The 20,742-nt window shown below is 40.6% G+C and overlaps 1 protein-coding gene across 4 annotated transcripts in view; it reads left to right on the top strand.

Moving 5' to 3' along the window:
- Nucleotides 1-15,635, top strand: part of KIF1A (kinesin family member 1A) — a 123,561-nt gene extending 107,926 nt beyond the window's left edge. For all 4 annotated transcript variants that reach the window (XM_044288680.1, XM_044288678.1, XM_044288677.1 and 1 more), the window contains 10 exons: nt 106-239; nt 1,187-1,248; nt 3,052-3,197; nt 5,541-5,753; nt 8,227-8,304; nt 9,417-9,541; nt 10,501-10,638; nt 13,919-14,111; nt 14,718-14,836; nt 15,256-15,635. In XM_044288680.1, coding sequence (XP_044144615.1) covers nt 106-239; nt 1,187-1,248; nt 3,052-3,197; nt 5,541-5,753; nt 8,227-8,304; nt 9,417-9,541; nt 10,501-10,638; nt 13,919-14,111; nt 14,718-14,836; nt 15,256-15,298 — 1,251 coding nt within the window. In that variant the 3' untranslated portion in view covers nt 15,299-15,635. The remainder of the gene's footprint in view (nt 1-105; nt 240-1,186; nt 1,249-3,051; nt 3,198-5,540; nt 5,754-8,226; nt 8,305-9,416; nt 9,542-10,500; nt 10,639-13,918; nt 14,112-14,717; nt 14,837-15,255) is intronic.
- The last annotated feature ends 5,107 nt before the right edge of the window (nt 15,636-20,742 follow it).

Raw genomic sequence — 20,742 nt, 5'->3', positions numbered from 1 at the left:
AAGGACATAAAAATAATAAAAATATTTATTAAATGTTCAAATTATTTAGAATATGTATTTTGGACAAAGACATTTCATTAAAGCAATTAAGTCTGTTTCTAACAGATGGAGAACTGTACGCAACCTGCTGTCATCACCAAAGACTTCTGCATGGTCTTTTATTCCCGGGATGCCAAACTGCCTGCATGTCGTTCCATTCGTAACCTATTTGGTACAGGCAGTCTCCGTGCTTCTGAGAGGTGAGTCCATGCTAAAAGAGATGTGTGTCACTTTTGATGTCAATGGGCTTAGCTCAAGACAGGTTGGACTCATGAAGAACATGGCATAACAAATGTTAGAAAGTGTTGCTGAAGGCCATGTGCATGGTTCCTGTAGAAGGTGGTCATTAGATGCACTCCACATACTGCTGTATGTAGCCATGATATTCTCCCCTAGAATTTTCTATATCTATCTATCTATCAAATCACATTCAAATTCCGCTTTATTGGCAGGACTAAAAACATTTTAGCATTGCTAAAGCAAGTGGGAAATAATTGGGTAGGGTTGGGGGATGGGGATGTGGACACATCCATGTTGGAATAAGAGTCTGTGACATGGTTTCTCTCAGTTTATGTCAAGCAGTAAAATATTGGGATGCTATGGCCGCTCTGTTTTCCTCCTCCCCCAGCAGCATTAAGAGTCTCTCTTCCTCCATAGAGGTAAAGTCTGGGCAGAGATCAGACAGTCTCCTGAAATGGGTGTCCCTCACTGCTGAGTATTTGGGGACCCGCAGCAGAAAGTGAGACTCATCCTCAACGGCATCTATCTATCTCTATATCTATCTAACTGTCGATAGATAGAGAGATAGATAGATACAGTTACATTTTTTTGTGCTTTTTTGTTGGATAGGAGAATGGCTCTGCCCTCATGCTATGATCTTCTTACATAGAGTAGCATAGTCTGATGATAGATCTGGTTTAATTGTTCTTCACGTAAAAACTGTTGAAAACCTCATGCACAACCCTATTTATGTGTAGCACCACCAATATATTTTTGATACAAAAACTTCTAATTGTCTAGTTAAAATAATGCTCACAAAATTGCACCAGAAATGTAGACCCTTTGAGCATAGGACTCAACATGGCTGCATGTGTTTAATATGTCTACTGTGCCTCCACACCTTGATCCTAGCTTCTTGCTTTTACAGTAACCGTATAACTGGAGTATATGAGCTCAGTCTTTGCCGGGTTGCAGAAGCCAGCAGTCCAGGTGAGTGGCATTTTACTATATTGCAATGTCATCATGTCAATTTTCTTTATTGTTTGAAGATGAAAATTCAGCCCAAATGAACCTCCAATATGTCATAGCCATATATGAAAGGCTGAGGCCTTGGTCTACCACTGATTTCCAAACGGACAGAGATAGAGAGCTTCAAACGCCATTATCACTGGGTTTCCGTTACTAGAAATCTAACAGCATTTTAAGCACATTTCCATTTGTTTAAACGGTCATTTGCTTAAATTGGTGTCATATATTCAGTAATAAAAATTTGTAAGCAACGCTAAAGGGTTGTATATATACGATTTTTACTGGATTTCCGATATTACTGTATATTAAATCTACATAAGAGACACATTGAAATTGCTTAGTAGTACCAAAGGTTGTGGTAAGGGTGACATAGGTAGCAATTTTCTAAAGAGCACATTTAGAGTAGAGAGAGATGTAAAAAATGATTGCTCCCGTCTCTCTGCATATATATATATATATATATATATATATATATATATACACAGCCTGTTCTAGATTTGCATACTGTCATTTAATATTGTTGCGTCTTTTATAATGACAAGCTGTCACGCAGGAGCCTCAATGATGGAGGCATAGAAGTATGTGCTGCAGCAAATCTTAATATGCTCCACTGTAACCCCCTCTGTATTATCATGCTGATACAGCAGCCTGTGAGTATTAGGTGACTTGTAAGTTACCCTATGTGATGAGTGTGACTCAGAGTAAGGCGGCGCAGTCACGGTTAACACTCCACACAGTGGCCGGCTCTGATCTCCCATCTAGGGCACAGGAAAGGTGTAATGGAGACTTTCTACGTGTTACTGCTGCCTGAGCTGTGTGGATGTAGACTGGATTATCTGCTGTTAGAAGCTGTGGCAGTTACAGGGAGAGACACGCTCCCTGAGCTGTGCTAGGGAGAGAGCTGCAGCAGATAGGACATTACTCCTTGGAAAGAACAAGCCCCCTGAGATGCCAGCTTGAGATAAATCTAGCAGAGCAGTTGTAGCAATGGATGGGGAAATCTCTGGATCTATGTGTGGTACAGGGCTGGTTCTGGCTTTGTTAAAAAAACATTGTCATGTACTAAATGATATCTAATTATAATTTTTTATATGAATTATGAGAATACCCTTTTAACAGAATGTCGTAGAGAGGCAGGGGAGGAGGTAATACAATACACTTCTGATTGTTACTTTTCCTTCATGAGCAGAATACAAAAGTTAGCAGTCAATGGTGGTGGTTCCTTCTCCTGCTCCAAGACCATATTACACATGTGGCTTTAAGGCCTGGCTATGGGTGGCTTTGTCCTATACTGCTTCTGATGCCCCTCAGGCTGCAGCAGCCATTTATCTCTTGCAATGTGCTACTGCAGAGTATCTTCCATATTTTCCTATTTCTCTACTCAGGATGGGTCTTCATTATATTCTCTGTAGTCCTAAAACAGGGGACTCACAGGGAAAAGGGTCTGGGTCTGCTTTGTCGTAGCTCTGCACATAGCTAGAACTCTCCTCACACTAATCCTCTCAGTGGGAGAATGTATCACTTTAGCCAGACCTATTTTCTAGACCTGATCTTCTCCTAAAGGTATATTAACCAGGAAAGATCCGCCCCAACATGGTATTACCAATGAAAATGTAGACAGCGCTAAAAAACTATCTGAGTGCAAATTAGGTGCATGTAATATGCTGGTATATGGGGAAAATAAACCAGATGAAAATTGCTCCAACATTAAAGCTAATGCTATGTTGTGTATCTACCTGACCCTTTCCTGCCATGTTTACCTAGGGATGCAGAGAAGACGTAGACGTGTACTAGATACTTCTGTGGCCTATGTGCGAGGTGAAGAGAACCTTGCCGGCTGGAGACCACGAAGTGACAGCTTGATTCTTGATCATCAGTGGGAACTGGAGAAACTCAGCCTACTTCAGGAGGTATTTCCTACATCTTGTTACCCATCAGGTTCTCCAGCTTCCTTTGCTGACTGGATTAATTTTTTTATCGCATTATACACTGCTCGTTTTCATGGTTACAGACCACCCTGCAATCCATCAGCGGTGGTCGTGATTCCACACTATAGGAAAAAGTGCTGTCCGGGACTGTGGGCGCTCACATAGACTAGTGCCTTTTCCTATAGTGTGCAAGTATGACCATCACTGATGGATTGCAGGGTGGTCATAACCATGGAAATGAGCAATGTATGAGTAAGGCTACTTTCACACTGGCGTTTCTGGGTCCGCTTGTGAGATCCGTTTCAGGGCTCTCACAAGCGGCCCAAAACGGATCAGTTAAGCCCTAATGCATTCTGAATGGATAAGGATTCCACACAAAACGCAAGTGTGAAAGTAGCCTAATGTGATGGAAAAATGAATCCAGCCAGCAAAGGAAACAATATGGATAATAACAATACATTAGTAAGTAGCTTATATTAACGTTCTCTACATAATAAATGCCATTTGCTGAAGTGAGACATCCCCTTTAAGCCACATTCTTATCAGTAAGATAAGAACTGAGCTATACTGAGTGTTTACAATGTCAGAGAGCAGAGATAAGAAGCCGTCAGTTCCCCAACTGATGGAAAAGAGACAAAATCCAGAAGCTGCTTCTAGAGCATCTCATCTCTGTACAGAAAAAAGGGCTCCATATTAAAAAAAAAAGACCAGTTAAAAAAAATATTTTAGCTTAAGTGTTGATCGCGAATATTCTAATTGCGAATTTTTATCGTGAATATTGGCATTTCGAGAATTCGCAAAAAACTAGAATATAGTGCTATATCTCGTAATTGCTTTGTAATTTTTTTTTCATCAGTACCCATGATCCCTCAATACTTCTTGCTTGTGGGCCAATGAGAAGGCTGCAATATCTTGTCGATCACAAATTGTTATCGAAGATTTTCTGATTGCTGATTTTCGCAATCAAGAAAATAATGACTGCAGATCACTAATTCTAGAATTTACGAATTTATGGCAAATATTAGGCCATAAATTTGGAATATATCGCGAATACAAATATTGCCTATGCTGCTCATCAATAATGATTACAATGCAATAATAAAAAAATTGCCCCCAAAGGTGTACATAGCCTTTAAAGAGAACCTGACCTGTCAGTTCTCCTAATATGTTTTCAGTAAATGTATGTATATATCCTTTATGAAATAATGCTTCTTGGAGAAGAAAAGATACTTCTGCAATTAGATAATCTGTTGACGGCTCTATTAAAAACAGACAGGTCAAGAGAGCTGTAATGTCCTCTTCATCTGCAATACTAAACTGAATTTCTTATAGGCGGCTTCACATGTGGCAGAATTTTGTTGCAGAAAATTTCTGTGACTGAAAATCTGTTCCATTCACCTGAATAGGACTTTCAGAAATCCCTATGCTTCCTGCCAGAACAAATCCCCATTCTTCCTGCCAGAACAAATCCCTATGCTTCCTACCAGAACAAATCCCTATGCTTCCTACCAGAACAAATCCCTATGCTTCCTACCAGAACAAATCCCTATGCTTCCTACCAGAACAAATCCCTATGCTTCCTGACAAATTTTCTGCAACAAAATCTGCCACATGTGAAGACCCCTTAAAACTGACATTTCGTAAATCTCACTTGCACTGGCTTTAGATGCATCACAGTTGTTAAGAGACACAAATTATAGCACATTTCGGACCAGCCTTGTTCCAGAACTAAAATCCATGCCAGCTAGGCATAATTTATATCAGTTTTGTGGTACAAATTCCCAAAAATGTGCTGCCCACTTTTTTCAAACGTAATGAGTGTGCAGCGGAACGGCCAAAAAGTCACATATTTTTGCAAATGTGGTTAAGACTTTTTGACGTAAAGACTTTGGTAAATTTCCCCCATTGTCTTTAAAAATGTAATTCATACAAAAAAGTCTGCATGCTGAAGCTTTTGAATGTTCAATTATATAGCCATATATATTGAGAAATCGCAGCATAAGGATTGTAGGGAGACCAAAAAAAATAAATGAGTTTAGTGGAGTGACAGAAGCCCTTTAAGTTATTTTTCCAAGACTGTGTCACTTCCACACCCATTCCATAGTGGAGAATGGTCAATTCAATGAAATAATCTAGTAGTTTTTTATTTTAAAGATGTATTCTAAGATCAGCAAAAATGTGGCCGAGGGAAAAATGGCATAAAATAGTAAAAAAAAAAAAAAAAACATGTCTAGAAGAATAAAAACATGGATCCTTCCAGAGGCTTAATAATTCTGGTTGTTTAAAGTGGTATAACGTATGTCTTGTTCTTATTGTACTTGTTAGGTTGAGAGGACTCGACATTACCTATTGCTACGTGAGAAACTGGAAGCCACACTCAGGGGAGCAGCTGACACCTTTACTCCTTCTCCTACTGATGAGATGCTTCCACTCAGCCCCACATGTCAGCTGTTGCAGCCCCAAGACGAAGGCTCACCAAAAGTGGAGGAAAACCCTATGGAAATAGCTAGTGAAAGACAAAAAGAGCTGGCTGCCAAGGTACTATTTATTTCTATATCTAGTCCAGCATAATAACATGGATGTGTCTAATATCCTAAAATCAAGAAACCTTTCAAAGTCTATTGTGATCAGATGATCAGTTGATATGATGTCTTACTTTGTGTGGCATCAGTGAAGATTTTTTCTGTAAAGTACTGTATTTTTGACTTTATAAGATGCACCTGTTGATAAGACGCACTCCAGGTTTTAAAGAAGGAAAATAAGAAACAAACCTCAGATAAGACCCCCATATCAAAATCTCAGATTAGACACCCATATCAGAGCCTCAGATCGTACCCTCATATCAAATCCTCAGATCTGACCGCCAAGACATTACATCACACCCCCATAACAGAATATTACATGAGACCCCCATACCAGGACATTACATGAAACCCCCATATCAGGACATTACATGAGACCCCATATCAGGACATTACATAAGACCTTCATATTAGAACCTCATCAGATGCCCATCAGACCTCATATCAGCCCTCCATTTCAGACCCCCATACTAGACCCCAATCAGACCTTATAATAAAAAAACTTCTCTTACCTCCCCTGCGCCGTGGCTCCGCTCTGGATCCGGCGGTCTCTTTAGAAGTTGCGCTCCCGTCTTCTCTGTCGCTCGCTGTACACGGTCGGGACAGTGCGCCCGCGGCCCCAGGAAGGAAGACCAGGGAGGGTGAAAACAAGAAGCGCTTACAGTGCTTCACTCCCGGCACCTAATGCATACTAGTGAGCGCTTCCATAATTGAAGTGCTCACTAGTATTCGCTTTATAGGACGCACAGCCATTTTCCACCCACTTTTGGGGGGGGGGGTGCGTCTTATAAAGCGAAAAATATGGTAATAAAAATCCCATGTGGACAACTTCTGTTCATATGCCTTAAAGGGAAGGTGTCACCTATATTTCTTTACAGATAGTAACACGTATCCTTTTTTCTAATCTTTTTTTATTTTAGATTGTAGATTATTTTCATACTATTTTCTGAACATAATTATGGGGGTGGCCATATTGCCTGAGCTGTTAATTGCATCTAGATATGCTTTACAGCATCTACATGGGCCACAGACACAACGGATAGGAGCCAGCATTGATTTCTATGGGAGAGTTTTCTGGGCATGCTCTGTGACCTGTGCAGAGGTCAGGAGGGAATAGATAAGCTGTGGTATCACCTATTGTGAATGGTGGATCCTGTGTTATCTATATACAAGTGATATCTGTCTCTGTACTCCTGCCTGAGGATAATGTGATGACTACTTAGAAGTCATCTCTACAGAACAGTAGATAATATTTTTAGGCTCAGTGGCCGGTAGGAAAACTGCATGATTTTTTTTTTAAACAAAATGTTATTCAAGGAAAATGTCTGCGCATACAATGATCACAAGAGTTCACATACATTTGCTTTGACATATAGAAGCATAATTGTAAATGAGTTACACTTACAGGAAAATAAACCTTTTATACAGACAGCCTCCTTGGCTTTTTTATTTTTCCTTTCCCACTCCCTTGTACCATCCCCTACCCAACACCCCGAAACCCACCCTAAGAACAAAAACTTTCTCCATGAACACCGTTTTCACTTGCCTTATTTTAGTTTAGTCATTGATTTTACTGATTCCCCCCCCATGTTAATTCCTACTAATATCCAGTTTCCCCAAAGGTCCCTTGATTTGTTCTTTCAAAAACCATTGCGTGTCACGAAAAGGGACCATAAGCTCCTGTATTTCCTCATGTGTCAAAGAGTGGACTACAAAGTTTCATCACTCCCACCACTTCATCTAGCGTGGGGACAGTGGGATAAAGCCAGTGTCTCAATATACATTTCTTAACGGACATCAGGAACAAATGTATCCCCTAAACCCCGATCACTGGTGATATGTCACCACCCGGATCCCAAGGAATGTAATGAAAAATACACTGTTGTGGAGAGAGGTGCAGCTCAATCTCCCAAGTGTTCTTTATGTAGTTAGTTGCTCCCTTCCTGGGAAAGGTCTGGACATTTCCACAAGCCATGTAAAACTGCATGATTTTATTGATTTATTTTTTTATATATATATATATTTAGGGACATAGAAAAATAAAACACCAAAACTCTTAAAAAATATGTTTAACATAAAAATTCAAACAATAGGTTATTTTCTGATGGCACATTCCCTTTAAAACATAGTAAACAGAGCCTTGTATACAATCTGCCAAGACATCTTTATCTGCCAACCTCCTACACTTCAATATGCTTTACATTCTGGGATCTATTTACAACAGCGTATGCCATGGATACTAGTTAAATATGGCACAAGAAAAGCCAACAGGATTAGTTTACAAAAATAATACCCCCCCCCCCCCCCTATACAAGGATAGGTTTTTGGGATAGCCAGTTCATTTCTTTATTGCATGCTATTTTACGGTTGTCTTTTTATGAATATAATGCTGATTTGCTTCTATTCTTATTACATGATATGTTTTTCAGTGTCTCCGTCTTCTCACCCATACCTTCAACAGAGAATACACTTATAGTCATGTGTGTGTAAGCACCAGTGAAAGCAAGGTGAGGCAATTTCAATGCATCTATCTCACTGTAAAGTAAAAACCCTTTAAAGGGGTTGTCCACTTTTTTTTTTTTATTCTCCCCACCCCGCAGGACCTGTGAATGGTAGTATACTTACCTTATCTCCGTTGCTCAATTCTGACCCTCTAGGTCCTGGGCTGTCTTCACCCCAGTATGTAAACTTCCTGTATCGATGGGGTCACGTGCGCTGCTGCAGCCAATCACAACTTGGTTACTTCTGAGGCATTGGTTGCAGCAGTACACCTGACACCATCCATGCAGAAAGTTTACATGCGGAGACTGGAAGTGCAGTGAAGACAACTTGGGACTCCCAGAGACAAAACTGGACGGGTGAGGGTGGGGGGACAGGTAAGCATATTTTCCTACAAACATCCTGGATGGGGGTGGGGATTTAAAAAAATAAAAAAGGTGGACACGTCATTTAATTAACCTATAAAACGACCAATATGAACCACAAACAAATAATACAGAACCTACAAACATATATTTTGTGTATGCCCAGGTTATTGAAAAACCACAACAACCATAGTAATAATCCATTAAATCTTTATTGAGTCCATGCCCATAAAACATACAAAAGGAGTCCACACTATCGAGTAGGAAAGAGATTAATCAGAGAGGGACTACTGGGATGAGGTTTATGGCCACACTGTAATTGGAGGAGCGACATTCAAGAAAACATCAACCATTTTTATGGGCATGGACTCAATAAAGATTTCATGGATTATTACTATGGTTGTAGTGGTTTTTCAATAACCTGGGCTTACACAAAATATATGTTTGTAGGTTCTGTACCTCCTTTAATTAGACATACAGTAAATACAGGGTTATTACTTTTGTCAGAAAGCTCTACAGCCAGGGGTTCTAATCTTACCAAGAAACCAGTGCCTACAGGGATATCACAAATTCAAAAGTATAGATTTATTGGTTTCTTACATATGTTTTTTGCCTAAGATACTAAGCCCTGATGTGGATAGTTACTGGTGCGAGTGAATATATTTTGTATACTACTGTACCGTAAGATGGCGCTATATACATAATACATCAATGTTAAGTCATCATAAAGAATAACTCATAATGTGTATTTTCAGCTGTCTGAGATGTCAGTGACACTCCTACGGGACCCCTCTCTTTCTGGCCTGGGGGTCTCAACTCTTACACCCTCTAGTACCTGTCCCTCCCTGGTAGAAGGAAGATACTGCAGCCCAGAGGCCAGGTCAGTGTGGATCAGAAGTCAGATTGTACGAAGCAATGTCACATCAGTACTCAGCAGCTCAGAGGATAGGTAGCTGTATAGCAATGGCCTTATGTCATCTGTAGGATGCAGTGGACCAGAACTCAGTGACTACCGCAGTTCACTCAGGGTAACGGAGATCTGAGTTGTCAATCTATGTGTGCATAGACTATTGCAACATAACAGCCCAGCAATGCTGATTCAGTACTAAATATGTGGGTGTTCACTTTTAATTTGGATTAGTCTTTAGTATACTGTAGTTTTAGTTAGCCTCTACTATGCTGTTTAGGGAGAATTTTACATCGTCCTTCTGATCCGTCAGAAGAACAGAAAAATAAAGGAAAAAATGGAGTGTTTTCGTTCTGCAGCTCTACGGAAAGGATAGAGCATGTCCTATTCTTGTCCGCAATCACGGACAAGAATGGGCATTTTCTATTATGGCTGCGGCATGTGCAGTCTGCAAATTACAGAATGCACATGGCCGGTATCCGTGTTTTGCGGATACACAATTTTTGAATCCTCAAAACCCTACGGTTGTGTGAATGCGCCCTTAGTCTTATACTGAAAATGAACAATCGGATTCATATTCAAAGCAGCTTATGGCAGGTATCTATCGTAGTTATCTATTTTCTACTACTACCCGATTTTAACTGAAATGCTACAGCTCCAGTACCCTTATGGTGACTGTAATATTGGGGTTCATTTTTCTACCTACCTTGAACAGTCATGTTCAACAACTGAATGCAAACTACATATAGAAATGAAATAATAAGGGTAGATCTAAGATACAAGATATAAATAGCTTTATTTCTGATTTGCACATTTTGATATTCACATTGGTTAAGCAGAATTGTTCTAATAGCGGCAAATATTCAGTTTTATTATACAAGATTTCATTACATACCAGTGTCCTAATATAACTATGCTTATACAAATTCCAGCCCCCAACCACTCTCCCGTGCATTTAGCCCAGAGAGGGATCCTCCAAGCCCTCCAGGAGACCTGCAAAAGTCACCTACTGGTGGACTGAAGACTCCTCTCAGCTTGTTTATTCCTGACATACAAGAAATACGGGTCAGGTATGTATCCAACTGGACTGGAGATACCATGTCGTTTTCCCAGTTAATACTATTGTATATTAATATATGAAATACTGTATACCTAGGTATTAATGTGTTTTATTCAATATTTATGAAATATGTGACTACTGTTCTCCAAGTGTCTGGAAGAAAGGATGGAAGTAGTCAGAGAAGAAGCCTGTAAGGTACACACTAGGAGAAGGGGAGCATGTCACTGCTGTGGCCAGGGATAGGCAGTATCATTTGCCCCCATACAGTATAATGTCTCCTTGTTGCCCTCATCCAGTATAATGTCTTTGTGCCCTCATACAGTATAATGTCTCCTTGTTGCCCTCATCCAGTATAATGTCTCCTTGTTGCCCTCATCCAGTATAATAACTTCTTGTTTTCCCACACAGTATAATGTCTCCTTGTGGACCCATAAAGTATAATGTCTCCTTGTCCCCGTGCAGTATAATAACTTCTTGTTGTCCCACACAGTATAATGTCTCCTTGTGGACCCATTAAAGTATAATGTCTTCTTTTACTTATACTTTTTTTTTTTTTTCTAAATGGGTATTTATCGCAATGTATATCGTTATTGCAATAAATTTCTTAATATTGTGGGAATATTTTTGATAGTGCCCAAACCTGGCACCACATTCATCAGTCACTTGGCCTTGGCACAGCTCAGTCCCATCCAAATGACGGGGGCTGAGCTGCTCTACCAAGCACAGCACTGTGCAATGGAGTGGTTTTAGTCCAGTTGATTCTCTGCATATTTGCTCGGTTGCGGACGGATCTCTGTGGGTCCTTATCATAGTTAATGGGGCTGGCGGGCCTTCAGGCAACTTCTGGTAATGCCAGATTCAGACAGCCCAGTCATGTTGCTTCCTGCCGGAGATGCCAAGCACTAGTGTGAAACTAGCCTTACCTGTCATCATCAAAAAGGCAGTGTAATCTGCCAGCAGCAAGCTATAGACCAGAAGGAGCTGATCAGACTGGTATATCGTTTATGGGAAAAAGATTCAGTATAACTTGTATTTTATTCCTTTATATCCCTGCTCTTTCTGAGCTTTGAAGTCAAGAAGGAGGCTCTATCGGTGATTGACGGCTCTGTATATACAGTCATGCAGAGCAGTCTGTCAGTCACTGATTGTTGCCACCTTTTTGGCATCAAACCCAGAAAGAGCAGGGATATAGATGAATAAATTACACATTTTCCTAAATCTTTCCACACAAACTATATATCTATCTGCTCAGCTCCTCATGCTCTATAACATACTGCCCGCAAATCAGCCATGCACTTGTTGGACGAGGCACAAGGAGTATCTAAAACACATAATAATTTTTGACCAAAACTGGCTTACACTTTATAGACACATTTAGCTTAGTAGATATCTCCCACTGTTTAGCTTCATCTCTTCAGCTGGCAGATACGGTACATTGATATCAGAAAGTTCCTTTTCCAAGACTCTGGTGGTTCATGGGCAAGTTTCAAATAACCACATGCACCAAGTATAATAATCTCAACATTTTATTATGTAGCCCTGTATATATGATGGTGTTTACAGGTGAAACTCGAAAAAATTGAATATCTCACAAAAGTCCATTAATTTCAGTAATGCAAATTAAAAGAAATTGCATTAATGCAGCTTAAAATTAAAATTTTGTAAAAAGGTTCAATATTCTAGGCTCAAAGTGTCACTTTCTAGTCATCTAATTAATCCATACCCCCTGAGAAAAGGATACCTCAAAATTGTGACTTTGGGGTTTCATAAGCTGTAAGCCATAATCATCCAAATTATAACAAAGGCTTAAAATATCTCGCTTTGCATGTAATGAGTCTATCTCATATGTTAGTTTTACCTTTTTAAGTTGCATTACTGAAATAAAAGAACTTTGAACGATATTCAAATTTTTCGAGTTTCACCTGTATATTATGCACTTGCTGCTTAATGCCACATCACTAAAATTGCATTTGGATTAAATTTAAAGAGGACCTGTCACCGCTCCTGACACGCCTGTTTTAATAGCTTTATGTATTCCCCATGTAATAACAATTCTGGAGCCTCTAGTCTTATGGCTCTATGTTGTGCCATTCCTGTATTATTCCTACTAGAAGTTATAAATGAATTGCCAGCAGTCTGCAGTAAGGGTACAGAGGGGAGGTAACAAGTTGTGGGGGTGTAACTGCACAGTCTGACAATGGCAGCACTGATTGGATATAGCAAGACTGTGTAGGTACCCCCCCAACATAGAGCCATAAGAATAGATGCTCCAGAATAGTTATTACATGGGGAACGCATGAAGCTATTAAACAGGCCTGTCAGGAGCGGTGAAAGGTCCTCTTGATGTTTATATGAGATATACTTACAGAACTGCATTGAGAGCACAGATACAAAATTATCATGTAAACAGTTACGTATGGTTTACAGATATTTTTTTATAAGAATAGTCATATTTAAGCTAGAGTATACAATGCTATTTAACATACATTTCTAACCTCTTACTGGAGTCTTAGGCTACTTTCACACTAGCGTTTTTGTGGATCTGTCATGGATCTGCAAAAACGCTTCCATTACAATAATACAACCACATGCATCCGTCATGAACGGATCTGGTTGTATTACGTCTTATATAGCCAAGACAGATCATTGTGTCAGATTGTGTCAGAGAACCGTTTGGCTCCGCTTCGTCAGGCGGACAGCAAAACGCTGCAAGCAGCCTCCAAAGCGGAATGGTGACTGATCGGAGGCAAACTGATGCATTCTGAGCGGATCCTTTTCTATTCAGAATGCATTAGGGCAAAACTGATCCGTTTTGGACCGCTTGTGAGAGCCCTGAACGGATCTCAGAAATGGAAAGCCAAAACGCCAGTGTGAAAGTAGCCTAATTCTCACACACTTAGTTTAAAGGGGTTATACATCCAATTAAATAAAATAAAAAAAAATAATAATAAGAAAATTCCAGGCTCTGCACTTTGTGCTCTGTTTTGACATGGTCATGTGACTGCTGCATCCAAGCACTGGCTGCAGCAGTAGCCAACACATAACACCACAGCCAGTGATTAGATGCAGTGGTCACATGTCTATGTCAAAACGGGGCAGGAAGTGGAGAGACCAGTAGAGGAACTGGGAAGCATTGGGATAGGAGTGATGGGTAACTCAGTAAGGTGAATGTAACTTCTTATATTAGTATTCTAAGAGAATAAAAAATAAAAAGTAAGTTCCTAGACAACCCCTAAACAGCATACGTTTTACAAATAACACAAAGCTTTTCTTCTGTATTTGTCTAACAGCCCTATTGTCTCTAAGAAGGGGTACCTGCACTTTCTTGAACCCCATACAGGGGGCTGGGTTAAGAGGTATGTGGTGGTTAGACGTCCATATGTCTACATCTACAACAGTGATCGGGATCCAGTGGAGAGAGCCATTTTGAACCTCTCACAGGCCCAGGTGGAGTACAGTGAGGATCAACAGGCCATGCTGAAGGTAAGGGCACTCTGTACTGACCCACGTTATCAATGAAAGAAATGTGTTGTCAAGGACAGTAGATTTAAAAGGCTTTTTCAGTCGAAGACCTCCACACAACCATTGTAATTTGCCCCCGACAATTAGGTTTTCATTGAGTTTCCTCACAAGGAGTCCACAATCAGCTAAGCAGTGGCAAGGGAAACTTTTCCAAAAATGCACAGCTCCTTCAAGTACAAAGTTTAATAGATTGATTAATATTATATTAAGTCACATTAAACAGATTGATTGTCTATAGTAAAACAGTGTAAATTTAGACTAGACTGTTTTAAACTGGTGCACCCCCCTGTTTTACTAAGTCACTGCGCCTTGTCAGATAAGGACTGATTCACTTAACCATGCTTGGTATGGAAACACAGGCCGTGTGTCGGCCACATCTCCTGGACTGACCCCATTATATCTGGTTTCGTTAGTGACTTTCACACTGTATAAGTAACGTGGTGACTTGGCTAACGTAATCAACACAAAGTTGTCTAGACCTAAAGTTACCAGTGTACCCTGAATATATTGTAATAAAGAAAAACATACCTTATGGTTACCGTTTTTTGCTATGTTTTAACTTTGCAGACTCCCAATACCTTTGCTGTATGCACACAACACCGCGGCATTCTGCTGCAGGCCAGCAATGATAAGGACATGCATGATTGGCTCTACGCCTTTAACCCACTTCTGGCTGGCTCCATTCGGTGAGGCTCTGGGATGGATTAAGAATGCCTTGCAGGGGTGGAAATGATCATTTCTGAATATTTTATATAGATCTTTATGAATTTGAGGTTCGGACTGGATATGGTCTTGACATAGACATAGACATATTTATTAAAATATATGTATTTTATATGCAATAAATTTATTTAGCATATTATAGATTTCACAGCTTACTATTAGTAATTGACGTGATATTGGGTGAACTGGAAACAGATGTAGATGCAATGAATAAAAATACACAAGTTTTCCAATGTTTATATATACGACTGATAGAGTTCATTATAGCGGCACTTTAGGTCAATGACATGGGAGAATATTTTCTGATGTGTGATTTGTACTCAGTGTAGACTGTACAATCCAAACGACTTTCTTTTTCTTTCTTTCTCTGCTCCTCTCTTAGGTCCAAACTGTCTCGACGCAGGACAGCCCAAATGAGAATTTAACGGGATACCCTCACTCTTCTCTATTTTTATCAACTTGTTAAACCATTAAATCATTCCTCCCATAACCCGCACATTACCACAACCCCCATCCTCTATACCCTGTGCTCACTTCTGCTCCCACTCATTCCCTAGGGAAGTATCTTCAGACTGTCCAGCTATTGCTGAAAAATATCTCGTCATCCTTGGAGTTATCTCAAGATAAGCTTTAGATCTGGTGAATCTAAAGCTGCCCACAACCGGTTTAGGGAATCTTGATGTGCTGCACTCCTAACTCTCTATTTTCTCTATCTTTCTTAGCTATACTATGAGCAGGGTGCAATTTGGTTTGATGTTTATATTCAGGAAGGTCTTAGGTGATTTATAGGGGTGGTTCTGGCATTTATATTGATGCCCTATCGTCAGGATGGGTCATCAATATCTGATCAGCTGCTTGAAGAGGAGGCGGCAGCGCTACATGTGAGCGCCACTTCCTTGTCAGTACACTACGCGTTGTCTCCTGTGGAGTGGCGGTGTAGTGTAATTACAAGTAGTCAATCCATTCAAGTGAATGGAGTGAGTACTTGTCATTACGCTGCACTTCCGAGATGACAGTTTAATGAACAGGAAGCAGCGCTCACATGGAGTGCCACCTCTTCTTCAAACAGCTGATCGGTGGGGGTGCCAGGTGTTGGACCCCCCGGCGATCAGATATTGATGACCAATCCTGATGATAGGCCATCAATATATATGGTAGAACAGCCCCTTTAGGCAGTGATTGTCTGGTTTCAATAGTCATAATTTATAGACTCTAAACTAGTTTTAAAGTAGTTGTTCAGGATTTTACTAATGATGGCCCATCCTTAGCAAAGGCCATCAATATCTAATCGTCGGGGCCCTGACACCCTGCCCCCCACCGATCTGATGTTCCTCCTCAGCTAGTTAGTGCAGCGCTGCTCTCATTGAAGTGAATGTTGCAGTAACAAACTCCATCGCACAGCACAATGGACGGAGTTTCGACTTATGACAATTACTCAAAAACAGCTTAATGGCAAGGGTGCCAGACCCAACCGATCTGATATTGATGGTTTTTAATGAGAATAGACCATCAATTATAAAATCCTAGACAGCCCCTTTAAGGTAGTCACCTGAATAATAGAGAAAGAGCAAGCCTGGACAATAAAAGAGATTATCTGCAATTTTTTTAAATTTTCCCCCCTCTTCATGAGATTAAGCACTTTAATAGTGAGATGTCGAAAACAGTGAAATGTTGATAATATTCCTACTGGCCAGAACTGCCCTACCCGGTGTAATCAGGTTGCAGGCACTTCATGGATCACATGCTGTACATTTGGCATGTGATCCTAGCCCGGTAACAACCCACAATGTATGTGGATTGCGTCTGCGCCGTTAGTTAGCCTCAGGCACTGACTGCTCATCGCACCCGGGGGTGCCTGACTGCGCAGGCACAACCCATTTACACAGCTGGGCTACGATGACATACCAAATGTACGGCACGTGATCTAGGAAGTGCCTGCAACCTAGTTACACCTAGGAGCGCAGGAAGCGCAGCGCTGTCCTAGTAGAAATATTTTCAACATTATGACTGCTAAAGGGGGCATTAAAAAAATGTTTGAAAAATTGCAGATAACCCCTTTAACAAACAGAATTCCACCATCAACACTAGCCAATATAATAATGGCAATGCAATGTTATACGTAGTTCAATATTTAGAAGTCCTTAAAATCAAGGGGGCTCTGTGCCCTCTTTAAGCCAGTAGCACCCATGTCACCTACACAAAGATATGGCAGGTGATTCCTACACTAAATATTCACGAGTCTATGGCTTGTCAAGTCTGGAGACTGAGGATTCAGGGGGGATTCAAAGTGCATTATGGATAAATATTGATAAGCTCCTGATCCATGAGAATTCATCTTTCATAATCACAGTGTACCATGACTGTAGGTGAAGCATACACATGGGTGTGCGTCTGCCCACTGCATTGTATATACTTCTGTGTAACACAAAAACCCAACACATAAGCCCCTCGTTTTACACTTCTTGAGACATAATATGAGACATCATATTGTTTTCTATTGGATCTAAGTGGAGGCAAGCTAACAGGGTTAACCTCACAGATCAATCCTGTAAAACACAAGAGGCACAAGAAATTGAACATTTAGAGAACTTTTAGCTCCATAATGAAATGTTGGCAAATATATTGCAATGCTATGTTGTGCTAGAAAATAATGATGCATTTGCTGTATGTATGTGCTGAGCTGAACATCTGTAATTAATATACATTGAGGGGCTTATGGCAGCAGATATTATCCTTTTGCGCAAAAAGATTACAGGAAATTATGTTCTTGGATTTTACTGTATATTGTAGCAAGCCGAGTATTTCATTGGTGATATTCTTCCATGGACACGTCAGTAATTCTCCAAATTTACCTAAATTTGAGAAAACATTTAGATGACATGAATTCACTATTGCCTCTAACATTACAGTCTATGGATTTTCAAGTTTAAATCTTATGATGATCCAGAAAACAAAATGCATCAATATCTTAAGGCAGTCCAAAGATGCACTTATAAGCCAAAGAAAGGTAAAAACAGAGTTATGTTCAAGGGTTTTCCCATTTTTATGCACTTTAAGTCTAAATTCATAAGAAGCAGTGTCTTATACCACCTGTGCTCTTAAATGTGAGGGCACAGGGGAGCACCACCAATGAGGCCAGGTGAGGCAATCGCCTCAGGCAGCACCAGGTAGGGGCAAGAGGGGAGGCATTCAAAGCGCCATGGGATGAAAGGAAGGGGTTAGGTTAAGAATCTGGCATTGGGGGGAGGGGGGGGCGCTGTATCAGTTTTTGCCTCAGGCAGGAGAAAGGCTAGGTGCACCCCTGTGAGGGCAGTAAATGCAAACACTCTGCTTCCTCACCCCAGGAAGATGTAAAGGAGATAGGTAGAAGCTTGGGAATAACCAAGTATTGTCCAGTTGATAGGTCAATGATGGTGAGTTTTCTGTCAGTCTTGATCGGATGTTAGCTTTGGTATAGAGCATGCTTTTTGGGATACCACTGTACAAGCTGAGAGGATTTTATACCATCTCGGGGTCAACCAGCCTTAGAGACTATGAAGTCCGATCATCGCAGACAATGTATATCTTAGGCCAGCAAACCTATAGAGTATACAGTCCAAGATGCATGAAATCTTGCCATAGCTCATCTCCTAACAAGGATGACAACAAATGCATTTTTCGGGGGAGAGAGTTAGCAACCCGGGAATGTATTTATATTCTCCATAGCTTTCACTTATTGCAGAGAAAAGATATACACTATGTGAACTGGGTTCAATAATACTAGAAGTGAGTAGGCCCTATAACAAAGATTGGTGTTATCTTCTGATGCTGGTTAACACATGGGATAGAAAGACTAGTTTCTTGTTTGCTCCAAACCTCTTTCCACAATCCTTGGGTTAATTCCCCATACTTGATGATGTTTTAGGGCTTGTGGAGGGATCCCTGCACAGGTTCTCACCACCCACTAAGAGATCACGCGGCTGCATGGTTAGGCTCTGTGGTACGCACCCTCTTCCAGTGATATAGTTGTCTTTGAATCATTACTCTTTCACTAAATTACATGGAACAATCCCATGAAGTTTCTAAAACCCTTGTCCGCATTCATGTAAAGTGCAGCCTTCTGGAATCAAGAAGAATTGTCCTATAATGTGGCCAGTGTTACTACAACGAATGACTACCGTAATGCACTATTGCTTTGCTACTTGGGTGAGAATCTTGTTGCTTTCCAACTAAACAATGACTGTCTTGTATAATCTGTAAATGTCATGTCGATGATAGGTGGGTGTCCACCTTGTAGGATACAGAACTGTGTATGTTGTAATGGTTATAGTAAGCTATCAGCAATTAGATATGTTTTCCAGTCAGGCCATCGAGGAAAGAATTCACTGTACATGTTTCTACAGAAGTTTGTCGGCAAAATAAATTCATGTGAAAAATGATCTGTCTAACATTTGCCGTTACAAGTTGTCAGCTTCCTTATTCATTGTGGTAACACCAACATCACACTAAGAACTGGCCGTGATGACCTACTGAAGAAGAATACTGCAGTCATAGCTTTATAGTGTAAAGGGCTTGTCTAGTGGTATTCATTTTCTTATATATAGCTCACAGGGTGCTAAAAATAAAAAAGTGCCATACTCACCCCTTACTGATTCCCTGCTGCAGCCATTCCAACACTGCTCCAGACGATCGATCGGGCAGGTCTTTCCTGGCATATCTGGCGTCTAGAGCAGATAGTGGAGAGCAGCGGGGACCAAAACAGAGCGGGAACACCAGCGGAGGGGATTGATAAGTGAATATGACAATTTCTTTTTTTACCCCCTGTGAGCCAGATGTTAAAGAATAAATACCACTGCACAACCTCAACCCCCATTCTTTAAAGGGCATCTGTCAGCAGATTTGTACCTATGACACTGGCTGACCTGTTACATGTGCGCTTGTCAGCTGAAGGCATCTGTGTTGGTCCCATGTTCATACATGTCTGCATTGCTGAGAAAAAGGAAGTTTTAATATATGCAAATTAGCCTTTAGAAGCAATGGGGGCATTGTCCTTACACCTAAAGGTCCGCCCTCTTCACTTGGATTCAGAGGGCCAGGCGTGATCAAGTTTACATTGCCTGTCTCTATCAGAGTGGAGAGGGTGCGGCAGTTCCAGAGAGAGCACAGTCTCTAGGTGTAACGGCAACGCCCCTGTTGCTCCTAGAAGCTCATTTGCACATAATAAAACATAACGTGGACACGTATGAACATGGGACCAACACAGATGCCTTCAGCTGCCAAGCGCACATGTAACCGGTCAGCCAGTGTCATAGGTACAGAACTGCTGACAGATGCCCTTTAACTGTATAACTTTATATCTGCATCTTCTATACCTTTCTGCCATAACATTAAATCTACAGACAAAATGAATGATCCCTAGTGAAAGGGAATGGTAACGCATGTACTGGAATTGTTTTGTCCAGAAACACGCTACCAAGAGCAGATTGAGGCAATTAGGCATAACCTGAATGCCTGACAGCTATGGGTAACCCAAAGTCCTCCCTTCTGTATTATGTATACTGTGGTACCCAACATCATAGCAGGTGTCTTAAGGAGGTGTCCCTTTATCCTTAATACTTCAATACTCACTTGGTGCTGTAGCACATGGCTAATTCTATATACGTATTGAAGAGTAATTAAAGACTGTATATATGGAGTATATCTAGTGATTAGATTATAACCCAGTTGTGTATTTTCACTTTTCATTTTAATTGTATATTAGACAATTCACAGAATAGAGTACAGAACAAATCTCTTCCTCCTTCCACTAAAATCATTGTAAGCACAGTCACGAAGTGTAGCTACATAGCACGTCAATTCCTGCTTTTCTATCGACTGTAGTTTGTAACCA

The sequence above is a fragment of the Bufo gargarizans genome, chromosome 4 (assembly GCF_014858855.1).
Source record: "Bufo gargarizans isolate SCDJY-AF-19 chromosome 4, ASM1485885v1, whole genome shotgun sequence".
NCBI classification, from domain to species: domain Eukaryota; kingdom Metazoa; phylum Chordata; class Amphibia; order Anura; family Bufonidae; genus Bufo; species Bufo gargarizans.
The sequence above is the reverse complement of the archived record's forward strand: the minus strand, read 5'-3'. Positions and strand labels throughout refer to the sequence as shown.